At 40.2% G+C, this 25,193-nt stretch overlaps 1 protein-coding gene across 10 annotated transcripts in view; it reads right to left on the bottom strand.

The window, feature by feature from the left end:
* Positions 1–25,193, bottom strand: part of tcf12 (transcription factor 12) — a 70,359-nt gene that overhangs the window by 3,665 nt on the left and 41,501 nt on the right. For 3 of the 10 annotated variants that reach the window (XM_069523739.1, XM_069523745.1, XM_069523748.1), the window contains 10 exons: positions 14,183–14,282; positions 13,452–13,591; positions 12,855–12,996; positions 12,593–12,663; positions 9,608–9,752; positions 5,628–5,701; positions 3,847–3,918; positions 3,159–3,350; positions 448–562; positions 189–354 (listed from right to left, as the gene is read on the bottom strand). In XM_069523739.1, coding sequence (XP_069379840.1) covers positions 189–354; positions 448–562; positions 3,159–3,350; positions 3,847–3,918; positions 5,628–5,701; positions 9,608–9,752; positions 12,593–12,663; positions 12,855–12,996; positions 13,452–13,591; positions 14,183–14,282 — 1,217 coding nt within the window. Of the gene's footprint in view, positions 1–188; positions 355–447; positions 563–3,158; positions 3,351–3,846; positions 3,919–5,627; positions 5,702–9,607; positions 9,753–12,592; positions 12,664–12,854; positions 12,997–13,451; positions 13,592–14,182; positions 14,283–19,088; positions 19,327–25,193 lie in introns of those variants that run through there. The other 7 variants (XM_069523793.1, XM_069523759.1, XM_069523769.1 and 4 more) reach the window with 7 other exon arrangements.

The following is a 25,193-nucleotide window of genomic DNA, read 5'->3' as shown; positions in this document are numbered from 1 at the left end:
AATTTGTCACTCTCCTGCCCAGGATTTATCTTCACTTTCTGCAGTGTTACTGCTTTAATAACATCAGAGTGAATTGTTGGTTGAAAATAAAATCAAAGGGTCAATCCTCAAGGTCTCAGTAACATTTTTTCTTACACCTAACCAAACATTAGAAAATGTTTTGTGTTTGTGTCTAGACATGTTTGTACCTCGTGCGTGTGCCTGCTCTGGGGGTATTCATATCTCTTCTATCGCTCTCGTCATCGGACTTGTCGTCTGTGGAGAGGCTGTCGTGCATGTCGTCCTTGTCCTGTTTCTCCACCTTCAGCTCCAGGGTGGTGGGCATGTGGCCAGCCAAGGCTGAAGTAAGACCTGCTGAACACAACGTAAACATAGACATAAAGAAATAAACTGACCATGTCCAATGTTATGTCTGAGACACAGTAAGTCCGCAGGGTTGCATCATACCTCTGAATGTTTCCAATTGGTGGTTGAGTTCTGTGCTGGATGTGGAGCCGGCACTGGGCAGGCCTCCATGGCTGCTGTTCAGGCTGGCGGCATCGTCAGCGTGGGCACCACCCTGCTGCAACACAGACAGGAAGGACATGTGACAGGAAGCAGACACGCTCTGGAGATGGTGCACAAATAGTTATTTTGAATAAGAGCGGAGAGAACAGCCAAAAGTAAAAGAGCCACTTGTTGGCCAACCATCATCAGTGACCTGGTCCATCCACACAAGTCAAGGATTTAACATTTAATATTAAATAAAAACTAAGGGCTTTTGAAATGTTGATCAAATTCAGATTGGGTGCTGTTTGCAGTCTGTATCTATTTATATGGAAAGTTCAGGGTCTACTGAATCATACAAAGCTATCGTTCTCAACACTTGGGGGTGCTTTTGTGATTTTTCTCAAAGCAGAAAACACAAAATAAAAGCAAATTAAAGACCCATGTAACAATAGTTTCAAAGAAAATATACTTTATTACACATTATGGAAATTGTCCCTTGTTATGTTACGTTATACTTCATGGCTGTGACGTTCTGTCTCTGTGACCACAACAGAGAACATGTCTGTTTCTCATGTCTACAATGAGACAAATCCCTATGTTCTTTTTTAAATGATGCCATTCCACTGAGTCTGACCATTTCTTTTTTATTTCATCCACAATCACAACATAAAACTGGTCCGCCCCCACCATGTTATACCCTCCTCCTTCCTGAGGATAACCACATATTCTCCAGTTATTTGATTCCCTCGCTGGGAAACCAGGGAAAGGCGGGGAGATCCTCACAGAGGGTGGAGGGAATCTTCCCCTTTTCTTGTGGAATGTGATCCCCAGTCACTGTTGGCCTCTGTTAACCCCACCAGCCCCCAGACCCTCCCCTTCCTTAGCGCTACGCTAATCTTTGCTGCGCTCTCAACAGGTGTCCAAACAACTCTTTGTCTGGTGAAGGAGGAGGGAAAACCGGGGGTTCTGGCAAGAAAAGAACGCTGCCATTTTCATGGCTGGGCCTAATTACCATACAGCTGAGGAGCTCTATTTGGGTGGAGGCCGCGGGTTCAGACACACGTTTCCAACGATTCAGATCTCCTCGGTTGTTAAAAAGAAGAGATGAGAAAGGGAGGAAGGGGTAGAGGGTGGAGTGTCAGTCGGAGCAAAAAGCCTGGGGCTGTGCTGGTCAGTCCCGTCTGACGAGACCTCTCTCCACACAGGAAGTACTGTGTTAGTGCAGACACAGTATGTTCTATCTCACAGTCGCAGTCGGTCAACATCACTGCCACGGCCCAGCTCTCTTTAACAAATACATCAAACTGAGCTCTTCTGACAACCACAGACAAATTCTTGTTCAGGGACAAAACAAGCTTCTCTGAAAGATCCAGCAGCCTCAGCATCAATGTCAAAACAAGCAGAGACAGAAAACACACTGAACTCAAATAAACCAAAACTTCAGAAGCTTTTCAAATAAGTTCATACTGGCAACACTGGACCAGACACAGACAGTGAAAATCCTGATAAGGAGGAACAAAATACAGTTCACCCTTATTGATCACAAAAAGCCCAAATGACAGTTTCAAAAAGATGAAATAAATATTTTTTATATATTTGTTGCACTAACAACATCAGAAATCAACGTGTGTGTCTTGAGTGTTTACTTAATTCACCTTGCAAGCAATTTGATGATATCACCATCAATGATTGACATAGAAAACTGTACTGAGCATTTTTAAATTTGGAAATTTTACAGACTAAGCAATTGATAATGACAATAATTGTATAGTTAGAGCTCTTAACAGTAAAGATACAATTAAAAACAAATATTTGAATGGAATAATTAAGAAAAAAAATGTTTTTAAATGAATATGTCAGTATTTTCATGTGATAAAAAGCATAAAACTGTGCAGCTTAACGGTATGTATGTATATTTGTTCTGTATCTGGGGGTAATATCTGATTTAATGTTTATCATGGGAGAATATAATTGTCTTCAGATAAATACGGCTAAAATAACAAATGACTAAATCTGTATATCTTTCCTTCTGTTACTTTTCCTTCTATCATTTCACACCAGTATCTTTCCAGTAAAAGTAATCTGATCCTCTACTCATTTAAACTGAATCAGCATTGTTTCTTTTTTTATTATTGTACGTGACCCAAATTATTTCCAAACACCTCCGGATTACAGTTGGACGAGCCGCCCCGTTTTAATTTCCACTGCAGATGTCTTCAAATCTCTTGGCTTTTTAAAATGAAATACCTCAGACGGAGGATGATTGAACACATCATGATTTATACTGAGACCTGCATTCCCCTGAGTCTCTCAAGGCTTTGACTTTGACTCTAAAAAGAGTGCAACACACAAACACTTCCTACACCAAAGCCCAACCTCAATCCATTACGCCTGTTTTTCTCATTTCTCGTCCACCCTTGTGTATACAGCCGCTCTCGAGAGTTGGGTGAGCCTTCGGCCAGGCATTACACTTATGGAAAATATGTTAGGAGAAATTCGACTGTTCTTGTGTGGGAAAACGTCTAGTTTTACTCATGGTAGGGAATCTGTTTGGAACAGGTGGGTGAGGCTTCATTTCTTGAGAAGTCCGAAAAACACCAACAAAAAATGTGTTTTCTCTCTCATTTCATGCAACATTCTAATTGCATAGAAAACTTTGATTCTCATACCATCGCTGCTGTCCGACTTGGAACCAATGCTGAGGCGGGGAAGTTAGCTCCAATGGCTGCTATTGGCCCATTTTGCGCCTGTCCCAGCAGACTGTGTATGTCGCTGGGCAGACTGGTAGTTGAGCCCACTGCATGGTTCCTCAGAACAAGGATTGCATCATCCAATCTGTCCAGACGATCCTCCATTCGAGACTGGAGGGACCGGAGGGATTGAGGAGCGCAGGGTTAGGGAGAGGGAGAAGAGAGGAAAAGAAGGACAGAGCAGCTTAGTATAAGCACATTAGGACTAAAAATGAAAACACTGATTGTGTTGTGTGGACTTGGAAACAAAAAAAAAAAAAAAAACTGAAACGTAAGATAAAGAAGGCAATTCAAATGCAAGATCAACAGAGCCATTCCAGCTTGAGTTGTAGAAGGCATCATGTATTTTAACTGAATAACACACAGATGCACTATAGTCAATTGCAGTGCTTTAAAAATTAATTTAGAATTTAACTGCACCTAAGATGATTACTACAAGCTGGAGTAGCTTAACATACAACATAAGGTGAAAATATGGCAACAAATAAAAAAAATTAAAAATGAAACTGCATTCCAGTGTGAGGGTTATGGACTGCAGGCCGAGCAAAATGAGAAACGCAAAGATGTATGGAAGATGTAGTGATTAAAGGCTCTATCTGAAGAGTACCTCGCAGACATCCTTTAAGAAAGACATGGCATCCTGGAGATGCTCATGCAACTGCTGATGAACTCTGTTTTTCTGGCAAAGTCAAATAAGAATAAGAGAGAGGATTATGAGAAAAGATCAGTATCTATAAATATGAGAAACACACTGTGGAGAGATTGTTTTCGTAAAGAAGGCAGACAGGAAGGAAGCACGCAGCATCACACCATTCATGGAAATGCTTTCCAATAAATCTAAATAATATGAAGCAATTGACCACTTTACAAAAAAGATTTGTGGCTACTTTTCATAAGAAAGTCTAATCTAATATAAACTACTGTCAGTGGCCCAAAACCACTAACAAGGTCAGTCTTTTTCTTTATTATCAAATTGTTCACTAGCTTGATTACACAGCCGTGCATCATTCTACCAAGACTTGCTAATGTCCCAAATAGTTCTGGCTCAACTACCAAGGAACTGTTATTCATGCTTTTATTAAAGTATGCGCTAAAAACAAATCCTGACAACATAAAATAGTAATATAAGTCATTTTAAACCACTCAAGAAGCTAAATGACTATTTGAATAGTATTTAATTCCATTAGTCATGCAGTTCCAATTCAAATTAGGGGTTGCTAATTTTTCCCATTATGGCCCAAAGGTTGTGAGAACACATCAGGTGGTCAAGTGGGAATGTTTCTGACACTGTCAGAAGCTCCTGTGATTTAATGCAGGTCTGTTGTTTGTTCCGCAACACAAAAATCTGGTGTTTTCAAAAGTAACACATGCATTGTTACACATATATTGACAAGTCTGACTGTGCCGCTGAATTTACATAATACGTGATGTCATAAAGCACGTGACCTGCAGTTGTTTTCACGTTGCTTTCGTCATCATTTTCATGTTATCGAACACTATTCACTCCAGTAGTCACCGTCACTTATCTATGGTGGCCATGAAGAAACAAAGCAAAGCTTGTGGCAGAGTGTGAGGAACCATCTACGTGGTTCATGCTCAGTGTCTCCTTCACAAGCTGTTGGCTGAATGAGGGAAACTATGTGATAAGACTGCAGCTGGACTGATTGTGGCCTTATAAAGTCATGTCCAATACTATTAACAGCTTTGGGATTTAACAATAAATGTGAGTAAAATGTGGATTTTGCAGCAGTATGTCTCTTCATCCTCTCTTTATTGATTTTTAGGAATCAACAGAAGCTTACAGCTGCGAGGACTTGCAGCAAAGCAGCAGAGTAACTAACACCAAGCAGTTTTCTTAAATGATAAAACACTTTTAACACCACAACTCACACTTCAGACCATGGTCTGTTTTTTAAAGATCTTTTTTACAGTTTATTTATTACAAAATTTGTTTGTTAATTCTGTTATGTGAGCTCCATAATTAAATATTCTTACTTTAAAAACAGCAGAGGATGTAAATACATGACATACATCAGGTAGCAGGTTACATGAAAGGTGATCTGTGGCTCTGGCCGCGTGGCAGCAGAGGAATCCTGGAGATGTGGTTCAGCAAACAGCTGTCACCCCCCACACCAGCCCCCTTAACTAAACCCAACCCCCCCAACTGTCATCCCCGCCCTGGCGCTCGGAGCAGAGGACAGATGGCAAGCCCCAAGAGACAGGTATTGTTCGGTTTGGTTATTCCTCTACCCCCAGCTTCCCCCAGCAAAACATTTGTCGGACAGGAATCTCCCTGTAATGCTAGCTCGGTCCTTCATGAGTAACGGATCCAAAGTGAGCATCCATCATAATGAGGGCTCACTGGTAGACAGAGGACAGCGATCTTACCAATGAGTGAAGGGAGTTCTCATAATTCGGAGAGGAGGGGGTCTGTCCGCTCGCACGGGGCCACTGGTTGTTACCTAGGGAGAGACAAAAGAGATGTAGCAGGGGGTCAACGTTTGAAATCCTCTTATTCTGTTTTACATTAACATGGCTGATAGATGTATCCTTTCTCACTGGGTGCACAAATACACTGCTAACTGACACACACAATAACGTGCAGCCATCTTACACTGACATCCTGATTTTCTGGTTTCTTGTTGTTCTACATGAGATATTTTTATCTTTCGGGGCTCAACTGCATCACTTCCTGATGGCTGGACTGCATCCTGAAAACACGAGCCAGCGGAGAGTTTGTTCATTTAACGCCCACTTCCACCCTGTGCAGATGTACGCTGCATCTGCACATTAATAAGAATTGCTCTGAGAGCCTGGAGAACAATGTGACCACTGACTAATCTGACTTTTCACACTAGCTTTCCTTCGCACTCTTCAAACTTAAAGTCGATATAAACACAGAGTGATCAAAAATGCAGTGTGGTTGAACAGTGTTTCCACACATGGCCTTCATCAGGGGTTTTTTGATGAAGGAAATATGCAAAACATCTGGATTCAGTCAGCTGGTATTGTTGAGTTATGTTCCTCATTAGTTTTTTTTTTGAATGGTGATATAGTGGCAACACATTCAGTGTGTATTTTACAGGTTTCACATTGGGAGTATCACTTCTTCATTTGCACTAATTTGTCTCAAGAAGACAAATCTACTTTGGCACATTCCCTATTTTCATTCTACATGAACAATCATCCAATTTAATCACATAATCTAAATAGAGAAATTTAAGATCTGAGGGATTACAATTTACCTTTGGCTGGAAGAAGTTTGTACTGGATATAATACATTTACGTGAGCCAAACAAAGTGAATCTGCAGGCCAGTGCAGGGAAGCAAATCAAGCTGATTTGATCTGGTGTAAATTAGAGCAAAGGAAAAGGAATCCACATCTGCTGATCACATTTCCAGCTGCAGTACAATATTTCTTTCTTTCCTTTTTCTGAAGCGCAATCTTCCAACCTGACCTGCCTGCTGCGTGCAAGGGGAGGCAAAGCATTACACAATCAAATAAACTTAATGGAATTTGACAATAATGAACCTTTCCAGGTTATTTACAGGATAGGATGTCCGTGGGCCTTTCCACCTCGGAGCTCAGAGCTCCTCTGGTGTCCATTATTGGTGAAAAGATGCCAAACCCAGCCTACATCCTGGTGAATGGAGTCCACTGTAGCACAAACTACAGATGGAGACTTTGTTTTGGTTATCTATCATTTAGTGTAACTCTAAAATCCCTCTATGGGTACTGTTCTCCACTTATAAAAGCAAGTCAGTGAAAAATGCAGAACAGGCTGAGGAGAATCATTTAAAGCAGAGAGGGCTGGGGAATGCTGAGTGGGATCAAATATTATTCATTATTAATTTAAAGTTATCTAAAAGCTAAAAAAAAAAAGTGCAGAGTGGCCTTCTGAGTCTCTTCTGTGAGGATAGTGATGCAATATTTTAACACTAATTGCTCAGCATTCGTCAAAGTTTTATGTTTTTATATCAAACACACAAAACCGGCGTGTGCAACATGTTTTAAAAAACCAAACTACCACGATAGAGAGAAAGCAAGAGTATAACAAAACTAATTAACAAACATAAAATCACACCTCCGCTTAGCTCAAACTGTAAAACAAGTTTTTCCATTTAATCATTCTTGTGAAATTTCTCACTAAACCTCTGTGGTCTTCCATTCTAGAGTTTTCATGTTTCCTTACACACTCAGCCTTGGAGAAAGCAGACTTTAATTAAAAGACTATTAAAAGTGACTTACGGATAGGAAATGAAAAAGTCTCTCTGCCTCAGCCCTCTCCCAGGTGAATGAGACAGATACTCCACATGAGTCTCTACTGGCTGGCGGCAATGAAAAATTAGCCTGGGGCTTCAGTCCCCACGTGCACTGGAGAGGGCTAATTGAACAAACCAGTGGTGAGTAATGCGCTGTACATTGGTGTAATCCTAATGATGAATGGATTTGGTGGCAAATTTTGGGCCAGTTTTAAAGTTTTAAACCCAAAAGCACAGTTAGTGACACAATATCCATTTCCCACAATTCCACATGTATTTATTTTAGGGTGCTGCTGTGGATTTATTCTATATAAAATGATGGCCATTAATAAAAAAGTGACACTGCATTACATTTTTTATCATAAGAACTTGCAATATGTATTTCAGGTAGTTGAACATTGCAGTGTAAAAAGTCTGTGAGGTGTGGTGTGCTTTACTGGAAATAGGTCAAGGGGGGGGGAATCTCCCTGTGAGGGGCCATCACAGACCTCCTCATCAGCTGAGTCACAGCCACCCTCCTTCACCCACTGGCACATAAACCAGGCCTTTTGCAGCGTGGTTTGTGTGTGTGTGTGTGTGTGTGTGTGTGTGTGTGTGTGTGTTGGAGGGAACAGCTGTCCATGGGGCAGGGCAACAGCTGAGGATGAAGGGGGCACACATAGAGACAGCTGCCGCCACTCCATTACCACACATGACACAACTGTCCATTAAAACAACACACCGGGCTTTCCCTTACTGTCTCGACTCATTTACTTTCCATTACTCTCTACACGTCTGTGTCAACACGTCAGAAAACGCCAATTCCTCAAAGACACATGTCTCTTGTTTTTTCTAATGTACTAAATAACACAGTATATTACAAACAGGAACCTCCTTCAGTTGAATAGCTGTATTGGTTAGGAAGAGATTCAGAGGGAGAGAGGTAAGTCTGCCTGTCCCTAAAAAATCAACCTGACATAAAAGCACAAACTGCCAAGCACATGTGTGGAAAAACAGGATTATGTAACATTAAAAAAAAAATTGTGTATTTTTCCAAAGTAGGACAAGTGCCATAAGCCACTGTTATGAATCATAAAAAGTTGGATAACAGTTCTGCTAAAGAGGAAAATATGAAAGCTTTCAAAAGTGCAACTAAAGACCCACTTCAAACACTTTCATTACAATATTTTCAAATCCCTGCGCACCCTCAAAACCACAGCCCCAGTCCTTTTTTTTAATTTACACTGTCATTTCAGGGGTTTGTCAGTAAATCTTTAGTTCAAACATTTTACAAATCTAGGGCAAAACTTGTCATCACACTTGATCTGAATTTACGAACATGAACAAAGCCCCCTCTCAAAAGCTGCGAAACAAAACTAGTCCGTGATTTCAACGTCAGGAGTGAACATGAAGTACGTCCAAGCCAAAGTTCTGGACACTGGATCCACAAGTCACGTTTGAGGGTGAACGTGGTTGGTTAAAATGAGAACAAATTTGCTTGACTGATTCATGATTCATGATTTTCCTTTAGTGAAACTTACAAAACTTTGTGTGGTGAGACAGTGCAGATAGGAAGCAGCTGGTAGCTAAATATGGTACAAAGAACCACTTCTCTTTGTTTGCCTTGAGATTAATCTTTGATGTTTCTTATGAGAAACACATTTAATAAAATATTTTTTGGCATGATCTGAAATACTTTCTCATAACTGTTGTTTGCATGAATGTGCTGCCTCATCCCAGAATGAATTAAACTGTCTTTTAGGATGGATTAATGTAAAAATGGCATTAACTGCCCAGGCATAGATAAAGCATGGGGATGAGTACCAAATGATTAGACCTACTCTAAAGCTAAAAGGGGTATTAAATTAAGTTTTAGGGAAAGTTTTCCTATTTCATTCTTCTTGGGCTTTATTCCGACTAATGCAGCATGTAGATAAAGTAATTAAATGAACTGAAGGCCTCTTAATTAGCTTGACTATTCCAGGTCAAGGCTTAATTCTAGCAATGTGCTGTGTGTCTGTCACAGGCTTTACAAAGCAGTCTCAGAGATGTATATTTTTTTATCCTACAGCTGGAAGTGAACATGAGGTGTGTATGATATTAAAATCGGAGGAGTGGCGGTGTACCTGGCCTTCCAGACGGGGTGCCGGCTGCAGTCACCACGGTGCCAGCTGAGGCAGCTCCTGCTGTGGCTGTCAGAGGTGAAGGAGAACCCACAGGTGTTGACGGGTTGGAGGGGAAACTACTGCTAGTGTGGTCAGGTGAGTAAATCTGAGGAAACAGACAGAAAGAGATATAGAGCGAGTAAGTAATAAAACATCACACGTCACTGTTCGCTTCTTAATTCCACCAAGTTATGTTTCCACCCCTGTCCCTTGGTTGGTTGGTTTGTTGGTCAGTTGATTTGTCTGCAGGATTACACAAAACTACTGAACGGATTTCCACAAAATTTGAAGGGAGGATGGGCATGGGCCAAGGGGAAACCATTACAATGTGGTAAAGATGTAAATAAAATCCAGATCTAGTCGATTTTAATCTGGAGACTTTTGCAGCCATTTTATATATTTCATTCAATTCAATACAATAATTAAAAAAGCATAATTAGTTGAATTAAGTCTGAACATGATCCACAGCTGAAGGTCATTGTTTTACTCATAAATAAACCCATAAAAACGTGCAGGTTTACAGGAGCAGTTTGTTTTTCACTTGCACTCAGTCCCTCTTTGAGTGACTCCATTATTATTCCACTGTGGTTTCAAGAAGCGCAGACGCCCAACCTGGAAACCCTGTTAAGCCAACAACGGAAAATGTCATGGGCTGCGTGTCAGCCTGCACTAGATTCTATGGTGAGCCATAGATCTAAATCTAGCAGTATATCAATGCTGTTTACTCTTGCATCTTTATTAATGTTCCAGAATCTATTCAGTTCCTATTTTTTGCATGAGTCAAATTCACTTCAGTTGTACTGCTGTGATAATCACAGTAATGTTATTGTGTCAGTGCATCCTCTTCTAGGTTACACTGAGGTCACTGAGTTTTAGGATGACATGTCAATCACAAGGGAACGAGGAGATTACATCTTCAGAACTTCTACTGGGATTTCATTTGTTTAAACAAATGCTGGATTAAAGCACAAACACATCCCTGATTTTTTCCCTCTTTGATAAGAGGATATTGCGGCATAATGGAACATGTCTCAGAGAACTGTGGGTATTACGTGTGGATCCTGACTAATTAGCGAAGAAAAAAACAGCAGATCCACAGAGATTTCTCTTTCAAGTTAAAATCAAATTGAGTTTGCAGGAAACCATTTTACTTGTGTGGGGATGACAGAACACACTCATTATTAATAATCTCCTTATTCAATCTTGATCTCTGGGCTTTAGTTTTTCAATCAACTTGGAGTATCAGGATAAAGGTTTCATGGACGTCTGGAGGAGGAGAGAGCGGCCCCTGCCTAAAGGGAGGATGTGACTATTTATGCTTTTCTACAATCTCAGTGTTTCTTTGCTGAGCATTCTCACACACGCAATTCAATCACAAACTAAGAAGGATTAATAATGTGGTCACCACTGGGCCGGAGACCAATGAGCCTCAAAACAAATATTTCTTACTTTCTCAAAAGAAAGCCCCTTATAACTGTGACTTCTGACCCGACAATATATGACTTTCCATTCCTTTCACCCACTGTCCGCTGAGGTTTGCATTCAAAGTGAAACATGGCTCATTTTACTGGAATAAATGAAGCTCCGCCTCGTCATCAGTTACGCTCCCACAGGCGGCACCGGGCCAATAAGCATGGCCAATTTAAAAGGGCGGAGAACAAAAGCACCACAATGTGCGGCCCGTGGAGACGAGCCACAGCAGTTATAAACTCCCCTGTGCCCCCTGCTCCAAACACCCTCCCCCATGCACAGTCCAACCGTGTCCATTTCACTCCAGCTTTGTCATGCTAATAGAACTGAGTCTGCAAATATAAAGGACTTAATTTGTTATTACCATCCCTAAAATCTCATACTTTTGATTCGCACCAGTGAGAAATATTCCCCCCAAAACGTCCAGCTGTAGCTAGGATGTGTGAAATTAAACTGTTGCGTCATGTATTAATGCACACATTGTGTAAAAGACTATTTATTTGAAGCAATGGTAAAAGCAGCTCCTGAGGCATTATGTTTTTCCGGTCGGACAGTATGAGGAGCAGTGAAGGATACGACTTAAAGAAGATAAGAAATAACCCATTATGTTATGTTCAGCATTTTATACTGTTGCAATTCAAAGCATTTGGCATTTGATCCAGTTTCATTAAATTTGACCTGTGTCTCAACTTTTGTTCTCTATAATCTTTATCTCTTGTGTCATAACTCTATTATGGAACAGCATAAATATCATGAAGGTTCACGTTCAAGGTTAAATGTAAAGGAGTGAATGGTTACTCTCAAATCTCTGGTTTTATTTAAATGGCAAGTTCCCCTTCACCCCCACGTTCTCCACTGTATCTGCAATGATAGAGCTGCAATAGAGCTTTAGGAACCCTCGATACAGAAGACAGAATCATAATTTATAATCTATCCATCAGTTAATGTGCGTCCACCCGTAGAAAAGACACGTTTCCTTTACTAATGAACCTACAGGGGGAAAAACACCTGTTACGATACCTTACAGGATGCAACAGATACCCGAGCATGGTTTTACAAAGTAATCCACTGGCTTTAGGGGTATTTTTCATGTACAATTCTCTTTCTTGAATGCTCTTAGTTTAAGCCCACAATTATCCAGGCTTAGGCCCAAAAACAACTCCAAACAACTCTTTTTTAATCAGCATTCAGCAGAGCAGTTAATTCTTGGCATGATTATTAAGGTCACCTTCTTTAGAGACAGAGACGCATTATTCTGTTTTTCATTTGAGTGTATGGGTGTGTAGAGGTTGGACGTCAATCTTGAGGGGATGAAAAGAGACTTCTGTGGTGGTTGACAGCAAAGCCACATTGACGCAACCCCAAAAATATTCAATTTCAGATTAATAGAATCAACCATAGTTGTTTAAAATCCAAATGCTGTTGAATCAGGGATGCACTCTGCAGTGAACTGGACACAGACAAGTTTTGACTCACCGAGGCTAAAGCCTTGCCCAGTGCGTCTCCAGTCTGTGAACTTCCAGTGGCATTCCCTCGATTTGCAGCAGCTAAGAAAACACAGAGGGAGACTCTGTAAGAGCAAACTGAGACAAATGAAGAGTGGCCATGGTACACAAAGCAGCTGTTCAACCGTTTGACTCACTACCTTTAAAGAATGCACGTTCAGCAGTAATTATATTGGGAGCGAGTGGATTAGTAATTCTGAGCAGGTAGCAGAACTGTTAACACGAGAACCTACCCATGACCCCATCGGCTGTGTTGACGGATTGGGTGTGCGCTGCGGTGACGAATGGTGAAGTGCTGGTGTTGCTCCGGTGGAAGCTGGACATGGGAGGAAGGCTGGCACTGATTTCTGGAGAGACTGAATGTGTGGGGTAATTCTGGAAGATAAAAAAAAAGAACAGAAAAGCTCAGATTGAAGTGTGTGTGACAGAAAGAAAATGGTTATTTAGTTTTTTTCTAACACCTCCCACACTGTGAATCAAAAGTTAGTGGGAGGAAGGACAGAGAGGGCAGGCGGCATCTGCAGGCTCTCTGTGATGCCCAGCCAGCTGAAGCAGGCAGGCAGACAAGATCAGATCAAACGCCGACACAAAGAAGGTCAGCGGTGCCCTGACTGATAATAACCAGACAACAACTAAAGACGTACACACACACTCCCACTGTAGGAGCTCTGCTGTGTGGGTGCAGGACTGAAAAAGAATTTACTAGCAGCATGTGCTGAACAGTGCTCATCAGATACCTTGTGTAAGTGTGACTGCAAAACAAGGTCATTAACAATCATTGATCACATGTGTATTTGCTTATTTATCACCTGCCGAGCGGTGCTGCTTACCAAACGGTCGTGTGAGTGCAGGCTGCTGAAGTTTCCTGACTGTGGCATGTGAGATGAAGATCCTGCGAGCATTCCCCCATAACCAGACTGGCTGATCCCATTGGACGAGTTCCACGGGTCATTTGAACTGTGGGTACCATCTAAAACAATAATAATGTAATTATACATCATTTTAGTATAAAATGCAACAAAAACAATTCATAGTTTAGTTGTGACTCAGAGCCAGACAGAGGCTTACCTCCAACCATACCCTTATAACTTCCAAGGAGGGGGGGTTCATCATTTCAATATTTATTTATTTTTTACTGTTGGTAGTGAAACATGACCCTCGTCTTGAACACAGCTGAAATAATACAAAGCTGAAACCAACAAAGAACTCTCTCCTCCTCCATCTAGATGTGTGAGTCAGTCACACTGGAATAAAGACTGACCACAGACTAAATCTTACTGAATACTGTCAAAACAACTGAGTCTGGCAACATCCAAATATTGGAATTGAAAATATTTTGGTACAATATTATTTCCTTTTGTATGTCATTGAAAACTGGTGATGAATTAACAAACTATATTCTTGAGAGCAAAACAAGCCAACTGGAAATAACACATAAAGACACAGCAACATAGAACACATTTTGAAATGTGAGTGGTATAAGAAGACATTCGAAATAAAGATATCATGTTCAATCCTGTTCAGGTGCAGCCTCAGATAGGTCTTTGTATTCTAAACTTACCAAAGAAAGTGCTTGCGAACATACTGCTGGAGGGTTTAGGAGAAGAGTAAGAAGGTGAATCTCTGTTGTAGTCTTCTGAATTTGGAGAAGGTGCGTACACCTGCCAGGAGAAAAAATAATATTAACATGCTGTGAAGCATTGTGGGATATATATCTAAGTGTACAGGACAGAGGCATGGCTGTCACACATAGGGTTGTTGAAATGAAACAAATATTTTTTTATGACGAATGCAAAGTAAAATCACAATTAAGAATTTATATAAAATATAAAAAAAGTATTTTAACCCACACATATACACATGCACCAGTAAGAACATGTGTACTGAAGATGTGGCCCAACACACAAACACCCACAAACACACACTCTTTAATGATTAGCAAGCAGTCAAGCTCATGAAGGGAGGAGTGGATTATCAGGGGTATTTGCATTTCAGATCAACTCAGCCTCTAATGGAAGTATAATGATACCCGCTTACATGCGTAGACTAAATGCCTGGCAAATTACTGCATTTCCAAAGACGCGGAAATTAAATAAGTGCTACAAAATCAGCCTGCTTTGCTTCTTTATATTTTGGGCCTGCAAGCTGGTGGTAGAGGGAAAGGGGAGGCATAATGGGCACGCTGTTGTACAGTGTGTGTGTGTGTGTGTGTGTGTGTGTGTGTGTGTGTGTGTGTGTGTGTGTGTGTGTGTGTGTGTGTGTGTGTGTGTGTGTGTGTGTGTGTGTGTGTGCCAAGCTAGGTGGGAGGATCAAAGACAGTGGAAGCCAAACACCAGTGATGTGGTCACTGACTTCATCCACTCCAGATGGAGGGAGACAGAGGGTGAGGGAGGGAGGCAAGGAGAGAGAGAGGGTTTGAACAAACTCTCCCGTGCAGAGGCAAGACTCGATGACCCCACCATAGTGTAACACTAATCAGAGCCAGAACTGCCAGCAAGGTTCCACCTGCGAGTTTCCAGTCCGTGCCCATCCCTCCTTCAGTGTCCTAACATCACACTCAGCTGTTGGCCCAGCTCACTCCTTTTAAGATTGTTACAATGCCTGCAGGTGGGATGACGGCTACAAAGGATGTTGACTTGTTTAAGTTGTTTTATGACACTGCGCTGGTGGAAAAAAGGCATCACAACCAAGGTATATAAATTCAGTCCAATGACTCGCTCATTATATCTGTGTGGAACGCAGCTTAAGGGGGACTCTGGGCTGTTGGCTTTGCTGAGTGAGCAGGACTCCAGTGTGTTGTTGTCTGGGTGTGTAATTAAAGTGCTCTGGGAGAGGTGGAGCTCTCCTGGGTCCTCTGGCTTACACATGTGACCAAGGTTGATAGGAGATCCATGGAGATCTCAGGTTAGCCTCACACACAGGAGCCCAGGCTTTTGTCTTTCGCCTCTGTCAGATGCTCAATGGGCAGCATATGGCAGCGGATAATGCTAATTGTCCTTTTTACCCTGAGCTAACCAGTCAAGACATTAATAAACCATCCCAAACACTGGGTGCCTCATTCCGTCGGCCTATGGAAGAGAGGGCCCGCCTGGGTTTCTTTTTACAAGGCCATTAATTAAAAGCCGTCACTCACACGGCTAAGCACAGCGACACAGACCTACATAAGCTGTTTGAGCTGCAGCGAGTACGTTTATAAAGGAAAAAAATAAAATACAACTAAAAATCTGCATGAATGTAATATTCAGGAAGCTTCAATTTAACTGTTTTGATGCATCAAAGCTACATCAGTGAGGAAAAATAATATAATAGCAGATTAGATTTGTCCTCAGCAATGACCATACTGCTTTTTTGAACTAATTACTGCCTACTTAACATTTTTCTACTGACCAAAATATATTTATGGTACTTCTTTGTAAAGTTGAATAGGCTCTGAACATTTAACTACTGGTAATGATTGCACTGCTATTAAGTATATGACAATAACAATATTGAAATCTAACTAGAAAGGACAGTGAGATAAAGAACAAGTTGAACTTTTAACTCTTATAAAGTGAAAACTTTATATATTGGTGATAATACCTTGCTTCAAATAAAGACACTGTATTGAGTTATTGGCTCAATTCTGTATCCTGACTTCACCAGACTTCACTGAGACTACATCCTGCACACCTTGTCACACCGTGTCTCAAAGCCTGTGGTTCCTGCACCTTTGAAGTTTGCGCCACGCCAATCGAAATATCACATGTCAAAACACAATCTGTCAGCCAGTACTGAGGGTAATAACAAGAAGGGAAAGGAAATGTAAAAAAATACAAACTAGGGTAAAAAATAAAAAATCGGGCTAATGGCCAAGAAGCTCAAAGAGAGAAGTTCAAACGCACTCTTAATGGGCTGTCCTGTTTCTGAGCTGTATGTCATTACTTGGAATCGAACCATTTCTCTGGGGCATTTTGTTTCAAGTCTAAATCTAATACACTTCTGTGGTTTAGTTTGCAATAGAGACACATGACATCTTGTCTTATTATGCTAATAATAATAATAATCCTACATAAATAAATTATACTAAATACTAAATCATTTGTAAATATGAAAAATATTCAATACAAATAAACAAATGGATGTGTTACATATGTAGCTACACAACAAATAACCACAGGTAAATACAATTTTAAATGTAACAGAAGAAAATAGATAAGAAAACAATTTTTTTGCAATCTGCCATAAATACCAGTGACACACCCCACAACATTTATGTTGCAGCATACAGCGTTCTATCTGTATCAATATGCAAATGTATGCATGACTTTAGTTGTTATGTAAGAAAAACAAGTAATTTAATATATTTGCTTTTCTCCTTGTAGGGAAAATATTTTATCCAAGTGCACATAGTGACAGAGGAGCAGCCTTCTGGGAGTCTGCTTCTCTAAAAATAGAGTGACAACACAGCAGAATACCTTCCAGTTGCTAAAGCCACAAAAATTTGGTTTTGGCATCAATGCAACCTCATTAACCCCTCACAACATATGTGTCTTATACATACGTTAAATACACTATGATAGTTCAACACACAGACACACTATTCCCTCACACCTGACTGTGTTGCACATGTAGCGCTCGTGCTTGAACGAATGTGCAACATATGTGAACATTAGGGAGATGTAAGGATTAGCTTCTGTTGATGTGTGAGGTGTTCATGCTATAACCTGTTGCACTGCGAAAACAACAGCACAAGCAGGAATGTCACATCTACATGAACACATGTTGTGTCTTCTGTGTTTTTATTTAAGATAAAATCTGATGACATTGAACTTGCTGTAGCTGGGGGGGGGGGGTCTATCTGTGAAGCGAAATAAGGAAAAACGGCCTGAAAATCGCTGCAGCTCTCTCGCTTCATTTTCTTCTTTTTCACTAATAGGCAACAGAAGAAAGATGAGTGAATTTCTCCATCCGTATTGGTTCTGTGCCACCAGCTCACAAGCCAACGGCCCACTGTGAATTCTCCCAGTGCTCCAGATGGTGAGTTTGCTGTGCAACTCTGCAGTACAACAAATTAATATGGATCAAGTTAATGTAAAGAATGAGTGCCATATTTATTTTCCTCTTGCAGGGAAAACAAAAAAAATTTGATGCTGGTTATTTAACAAGTGCTTTTGATCATAAATTTTGCGTATTCGTTCCACATGCTATCAATTTTCTCCCCATCACCAACTGTAACACAAGCCTGTTAATACTTATGAAAAAGATCAAAGTTGTCTTTTGTGCTGAGGGAACAAAGAGGAAATGCTGTAATGGCTTATAAGGAAAGTTGAAACACAAGCTTGAGTAAGATGACCTTTTCAATAGAACGTCATTAAAAACCTAACCTCTTTATTTTTCCGTTAGTTGCATATGCTCTTTATGAAATAGCAGAAACAGCACATGCAATGACAGGTGGAAATGCGCCAGTGTAATTTGCTTATGACAGGATCATTACTTAAGGATTACTGAAATGCACGAGAGAGCTTATCTCACTATTGTGAGACTATGTCCTTGAGCAGATTCATCATCCCACAAAATAGTTTTTTTACAAAAACTTTGTTAAAAAAACAGGCTGATCACCTTCTAAAAACTTTCTGCAGCACAAGCACGACCAGTAACTCTAGTCAAAACAACAGTACCTTCAAGTCCAAGTGAAGGTAAAACACGCATGTACACATTAACAGGAAAAGATGCATGTATTTACCAAGCGTGCAGAAAACGTTTTCAGAGTAACACAAATCAAAGAGGTCATTACAGAGAAGTTCAGAAATCACATTAGGCTCCCTGTGGCGTGAAGAATGCCAAAATGATTAAAAACAGATGGAATAACAGCAACACTGGTTCTTGGAGCTCAATCTGCAAACAGGAAAGTCTAACCTCAACAGGCTGCCTCTTTCCCTTAATCATTCCCAGACTCCCACTTGTTATTATTTCAACCCAGACTTCGAGCTGAAGCAACCAGCCAGTAAAAATAAATTCAAGGCTGCAAAAAACTTTTTTTTATGCTGCACCGTTTGATTCTGTGTGCGAGAGAACTTTCTTTTTTTTAAATGGCATGACTTCTTTTTCAGTGTAGCCAAGAGTGTTTACTCGTTTAGCTGTGGTGCAAAGAAGAATATAGAAGCATGCTAACATAAGTTTATAACACAGTAAAGACACTGGAACTGCAGCTTTAACTGATGTAATGGAAAAGCAGTAAGAGGAGCCTTGGGTACATGCATCCACACACTGACACAAACACACACACAAACACACACACACGCACACACACACACACAAGGAACACAGTGCTTTCATTTTAAATAAATAGAATAAGGACAGTCATGGACAAGCAGACTGACACCAACAGTCACACTCACTCTCTCTCTCTCTCTCTCTATCTCACACACACACTCACTTCTTCCAGATCTCCTCAGTCCAAAACAGACATTCCCAAAGAGACTACTCACCGATTTCCCGTTGTAGTAATACATTAAAGAGTTACTGCCCATTCCAGGGACAGGGTAGGCGCAATACATTATAGCTTATTTATAAGCAATAGAGGTAACACTACAGCAGCACACTGGCTTCCTCTCTAGACATACATCCAAATCGTTCAAAAGGGAGTAATAATTCTTTCGGCACTGGCCTCCACACACACACACAACCCACTCAGAGGAAACTTATGCAAAGCAGGAGTCTACCATTCCACACTGTGGGAAGGGGAGGCTGTCAGAAGGGAGTGGCTCATGTGGTACATCCCTCTCTTAAGCCTCTAAGTGCTGAGGCACAGAGGAAAAGGACGAGGGGGAAGGGAGGGAGGTGGGTATGAAAAAGATAAAGGCAAGTGGGTGGGACGGAAAACAAATGTGTGAGCGGATTTAGACAGAGAGAGAGAAAAAAATGTTTAATTCCGGGCAAAAAAAAACATGCAGATTTTCTGCATGGGAACCCCAACAAACTGGAACTAAAATAATTTCATTCTCAGCAGGATTTATTAATATGTGTGATTCAAAGAGAGCCAAATGAATGCATAAGTGAGCACGGTGAGCCTGTTCTCTCCAACGTTTTAATCCAGAGCGTCTAATCTTTTTGTTTTTGTGATGATTTAACACGTCGACAGGCAGGCAGTGTGGTGAAATATGGCTTTTTGGTAAAAAAACAAACAAACATAACAACAACAAAAAAACCCACAACCATCCGGCAACACATTTTACCTGTTCCCACATATGGCTCACAAACCAATTAGGAGACATTAGTGAGAGAAAGAGAGCGGCTCAGGAAAGAGAAAGACTGAGTCCATATCCAGGTAATGAGAGAGAAAAAGAGAGGGAGAGAGAGGGGGGGGGGGTGAAAAAGGAGATGGACTAAGTATTTATGAAATGTGGAATATGAGAGTTTTGGTGTTGGCAGACCTTAAGCTGAGAAGTGCCTGTAAACACAGAGTTGTAAAGCATGCAACAGCTGCAAACAGGCCTGCTTATGACATCAGAGCGGAAAAAAAATATGTTCCATTTCCAAAACCCTGGGGGCCTCAGACAGGGGATAGCACTGGAGAGGGAGGGGGGGCAAAATCATAGACAACCATTTTACTATAGTTTACTGTCACTGCACGCCACACAGCTCCCCATTACCTTTATCATGTGGGAGGAGGAGGAGGGGAGAGCAAAGGAGAGGAGAAGAAAGGAGAGGAGGAGAGGCCAGATAGCATATTCCAGCGAGAGGCCGGTCTGTACAGTCCGACTGGAGCCTTTCATGTCGACCACTCGTAGCTTCCTGGACTAAACACAGGCCTGTGGACTCATTGAGAACATTATTGTTATAGAGAGATGAAAGCTCCCACTTCCCTAAGAAAACTAGGCCTTTATTACGCTTTTCCTTTCAGTGCTGTTATTATTTATCCCCCCTTTCTTCTCCGAGACTCTTTAAAACTCATCCAAAAACACTGGCTCGACATGCTGTTACCGCTTTATATCTGGCACCGTTTCAAGATGATGCTCTGAGGGAAATGGTCATGATAGAAGCGTTTGAAGGGGCTTTAAAACAAGTCCAGACACGCAGCAACAGTGTTGTGAGGGAAAACACATGAAAGCAGGCAGAAATTGGCAATAATTTGGGAACTCATGCTCACACACATCATGCCGGTGCTGGACTATTTCTTTGAAAACTTTTAATAGTTATGCAGGAGAAAATGGCCTCCACAATTTGAATTTTTACGTAATGAAACCCTGTGAATGGACAACCATAGCACACAGGTCACAGCTCTGATGTTGTGGAAAAAAGCAGTCAGCGTCAGAGTGGGTACATTAAAGATGGGAGCCTCCCACCTGTTCACACCGTCGTCTCTAAAGATAATCATTCGTCACAAGGTGCTTTTGTTGGATTTTGTTTGGGTGTCAAGAAATGCAGAGCAAATCCATGGGGCTGAGGTCACCCCTGTCTCACTCACGGATTTAGAGATGATGTCATCAGACAGGAAGATTGTTTCCTGCTCTGCTTCTCATTAGGGGAAGGTCTGCCAGCGAGGGGGGGTCAGACCCTCACTCCTCTAAAACCCTAGACTGTTTCATCAATGTATTGATTTCAAGACACTGCAGGGTTCAGTGTTAAGTTTAGGACCTTATTTACACAACATTGAATTCAATTTAGTATCAGTTAAATGGTCATGGATGAAGTATAAAAGATGGAAAATCAAATTAAGTACTTCCCAGGAATATATAAAAATGAATTAGTATATATCCGTATCTACTCTGTATCGTTCATGTTTTGGTTTTTCAGGCTTATCAGGGTTCTTGCTTTAATTCCTTGCTATGAATTAGTTAGTGTAACACAATAATCTGCTACTCATAATCCACAAATAAATCTTCTATCAGTGTTTTACAATTGCACAAATTCTACTTTTTGTCTCTTAGTAAAAATGATATAAGAGACAATGGGATTTGCAATAAGTCATTTGGTGTGATTAGTTAATAACAGTTTTATAAGCATCTTACAGAGAATTAATTTGTGTTAATCTTTGTTAAAGTTTATTTCTCTCTCTTTCTATCTCTAAGGTGATCAACATGAGTACAACGATATCGAGAGACATAGTGCTTTTCTGTTTGTACTGATAAAACATATTTACCCAAAGCTGTCACAAAGTTTTATAAAGACTTCCTCATATAAGAGCTCCAACAAAGAGCGTTGAGCTTGTTCACATCCACTCAGGAAGAGTAAGTGAAGAAACATCATCAACTTGATTGACTGCCTCCTACTTCAGATTCAGAAACTGTCGACCACGGCTGTCAAACCAAACAGTGTCTTTGCTCTCTGTTCAAATTCCTCAGCTCTCATCGGGCAGGCCCAGCCAATTAGCTCGGCCACCCACAGAATAAAGACACTAAGCAGAAAACAGAAGATTCTATGATGTTGTGCCAATGTTTCAAATTAAATGATAAACTTAATAATAGGCTTACAATTATTTTTAAAGGGGGGTAAACGCTCAAACTGATATATTTAACAAATAAATCTAAACAATTTACATGCACTTTATCCATCGTATCTGCTTCTGTGACTATCCATTTGTTAGCATTTTCATTTGTCATATAAACAAGAGACACTGCAGTCTGCCATGTGAATGTGTTTAATTTTTAAGGATGAACGATGCTTTAAGCTGTGAAAACCTTTTTTTTCATTTAGTGCAAAAAAAATACTTGTAGTTTGTTTTAAGCAGTAACATTGGTTCATGTAAAAACCCTCTGAATGTCAGTAATATAATTCTTCTCATTCTCACATTACAAATCTTAATTTAACTGATTCATATTGGAATTAAATGGAGCACTAAGTAGTAAATAATGCGATCACTTGCAGATGATCCTGTCCTTTGTCATTATAGTGACTAAACAAAATGTGCACAGCAAAGTCTCAAATTAAAAAAACAAGAATTTAATTTACCAGTAAACACTTTTTGGTGGAAAACTAAATTATAAAATTGAGCCATACAACCAGTTGATTTATACCTTCAGCTGGTTATATATGTATCTATATCTGTATTTATCTCCTGACCTTTAATTCTGTTATGCTGCGACTGATAAGCAGTGAAATGTGTTGTTGCTGTGATCTCCTTGAATTATATTTGTCATTGTTTCAAACATTGCTGTTTGAATATATAAAGAACAGGCATTAATAAAGTAAATGTCTCATCTCATCGAAATCATTTCCTAGTGCTACCAGTAAGGCATTTGGCAGCATGACTTTCCCATTTCTGCTCATTATAATTTTACTTATGTATATGTTGCATGCAATTGTCCTCACTCATGCCTTCAAACCGGCACACGGCTATAGACAAATTGATAATTGGGCACAGCAGTCTTCAAACAACAGCTATTACAAAAGTGTGTCCGACAGCTGTAAATGAATGTACTGTGCTAACTGCATCCATCCTCCAAGCTCACAGGAATAAATAAATAAATAAATAAATCACACCGCATTTGTTGGACATCTGCTCTAAACTGTTCACTAGAAGACGAAAAGTCCCGAAATCTAAAAATATTATTATTCCTGACAAACAGCTCGCTTTGTTTACATTCTCAGTTTCATACAAACAGATTTATATTTTATTTCACACTTGAACAATATCACAGTTTAGAAAATAATATGATGGCTTCAACCAAGGTGGTTGTGTTTTTGTCCCTGTCTGTTTGTTTGTTGGATTATTTGTGTTTTGTTTGTTAGAGGGATTACGCAAAAACCACACAAAGGATTTTTATTTTTTTTTACATTTTCACCAATTTTCTAGAGAATTGTGAAATTTGTTGCAGCTTGATTTGGGTGCTGTACTGAGTGGCATTTTAGTTCTTACAAATGCCTGCACAATTCATTTCTGAATCCTAAACTGTTCCATTCTTAAACATATCAATAGTCTCACACTCACACACACACACACACACACGCACGCACCATAGTACACATAACCTCTGACCTACAGCTGAGTCCTGCATTTAAGACCCTCAGCCAGGACATGAGCTTCATGTGGTTCAGGGATATGTTTTCCTGGTCAGAGCAGTCTGGCTGGTTTACATGGTGTCTAAATAACAAACACTCTACCTTAGTGATTGCTGACAGGCCCTGTGCTCTAAAGCCTGCCAACAATCTTAAATCAAGTTTTGCATTAATGCCGTACACTCACGCAAAGCCCACGTGAATAATTTACAACAGGCCAGAATGTGAGTAATGACTTTAATCTGTGCATTATTTTTATACCCGTTTTAACTCCTCGCTCTCCTTCCACATGAAAGAGGTCAGGCCTCCAGTTTGTTCGCCTGCTCCATTATCTGCAGCCTCTAATGTCAGTGGTAAATTTCATCAAACTAAACAAAGATAAAAACCAAGCCCAGGAACCCAGGGGTGGCAGCGACTGTTCAGCATCATCCATGTCAAACCACGGGTGTCTATCTAATCAGCCATCTGATGAGGCCTTCTCTGGGGAGCTCACTAACTGGGGTCAGGCCACCGTCTAAACTGTTTTCCCTGGCAGCTCAAAGAGCAGAACAATTTTATCACCTGCAAATAACACACACGGACAGAACCAACAACTCTGACATCTGGGAATGCTAATACACATTAGTCCCATTCTGTCATCCTTCTACTGAAAAAAAAAACGCACACAGAACCGTATATTTTGGACACATGTCTATTTACATTGATAAAGATCACTCACCTCACCTTTTATCGTCCACCTAAAACAACATCAAAATCTTTTCAGCTGCACATGGGCATCCCACTAATGTCTCCACTTGATGACAGCAAACACAACATTCACTTGACTGTCAGCACCAACTTGAGCAGGGCAGCAGACTGGGTTTGTCAGAGCTTGTTTGCTTGATTTAGCTGCTTTCATATGGATGAGATTTATATTTTATAAAACAACACAGGAAGGAAACAAACATTGAAGGGCAGCAGCTTAGAGACAGTTTTTCATTTTCAGTGGGTTTTTCAGAATGAGCAACCCACATACAGTATTTGTTCCAATGTTTATATCAAGTTACTCAGCCATTAACATTGGTAAACTAAATGTCAAATATACAATTCTTCTTATTCTCAATTTTCAAACATTATTTTACTGATTTGTATATTTTATGCTTATTTTATTCAATTGAGGCAGTTGTGAATAATGTTTTTAAAAGCAAATTAACTTGTGGACATCAAGAAAATATATTTCTTGGAAAGGCTAAAAATAAAAATAAAAGAATAATTGGAATCAAGTTATTGATCTAAAAACGTTAAAATTAGGGTTAGTACTGGAATGAATCTAAATTTGATTCTGATATTTGTACTATTTGCTGGTTATTGTGTTGTAACTGTTTTTGGACATACAGAAATTCCACTTCAATTAGAATATGATAAGCACTGATACACGTGTCACTTCTTCTAATATCAAACACTTAAAATCATCTATCATGTGATTAATTGTACTTTTCAGTACAAAAACAAAAATGAGTAATGACATGCAGATCACAGTTTGGCCTTGTTATTCACCTCCCCTGGCCTGTTTTAGTTCATTATGCCTGTGTTTGAATTGGCTGCACCAAAGAAAT

The sequence above is a fragment of the Paralichthys olivaceus genome, chromosome 1 (genome assembly GCF_024713975.1).
Source record: "Paralichthys olivaceus isolate ysfri-2021 chromosome 1, ASM2471397v2, whole genome shotgun sequence".
NCBI lineage: Eukaryota > Metazoa > Chordata > Actinopteri > Pleuronectiformes > Paralichthyidae > Paralichthys > Paralichthys olivaceus.
This window is presented reverse-complemented; position numbering and strand designations above follow the sequence as displayed.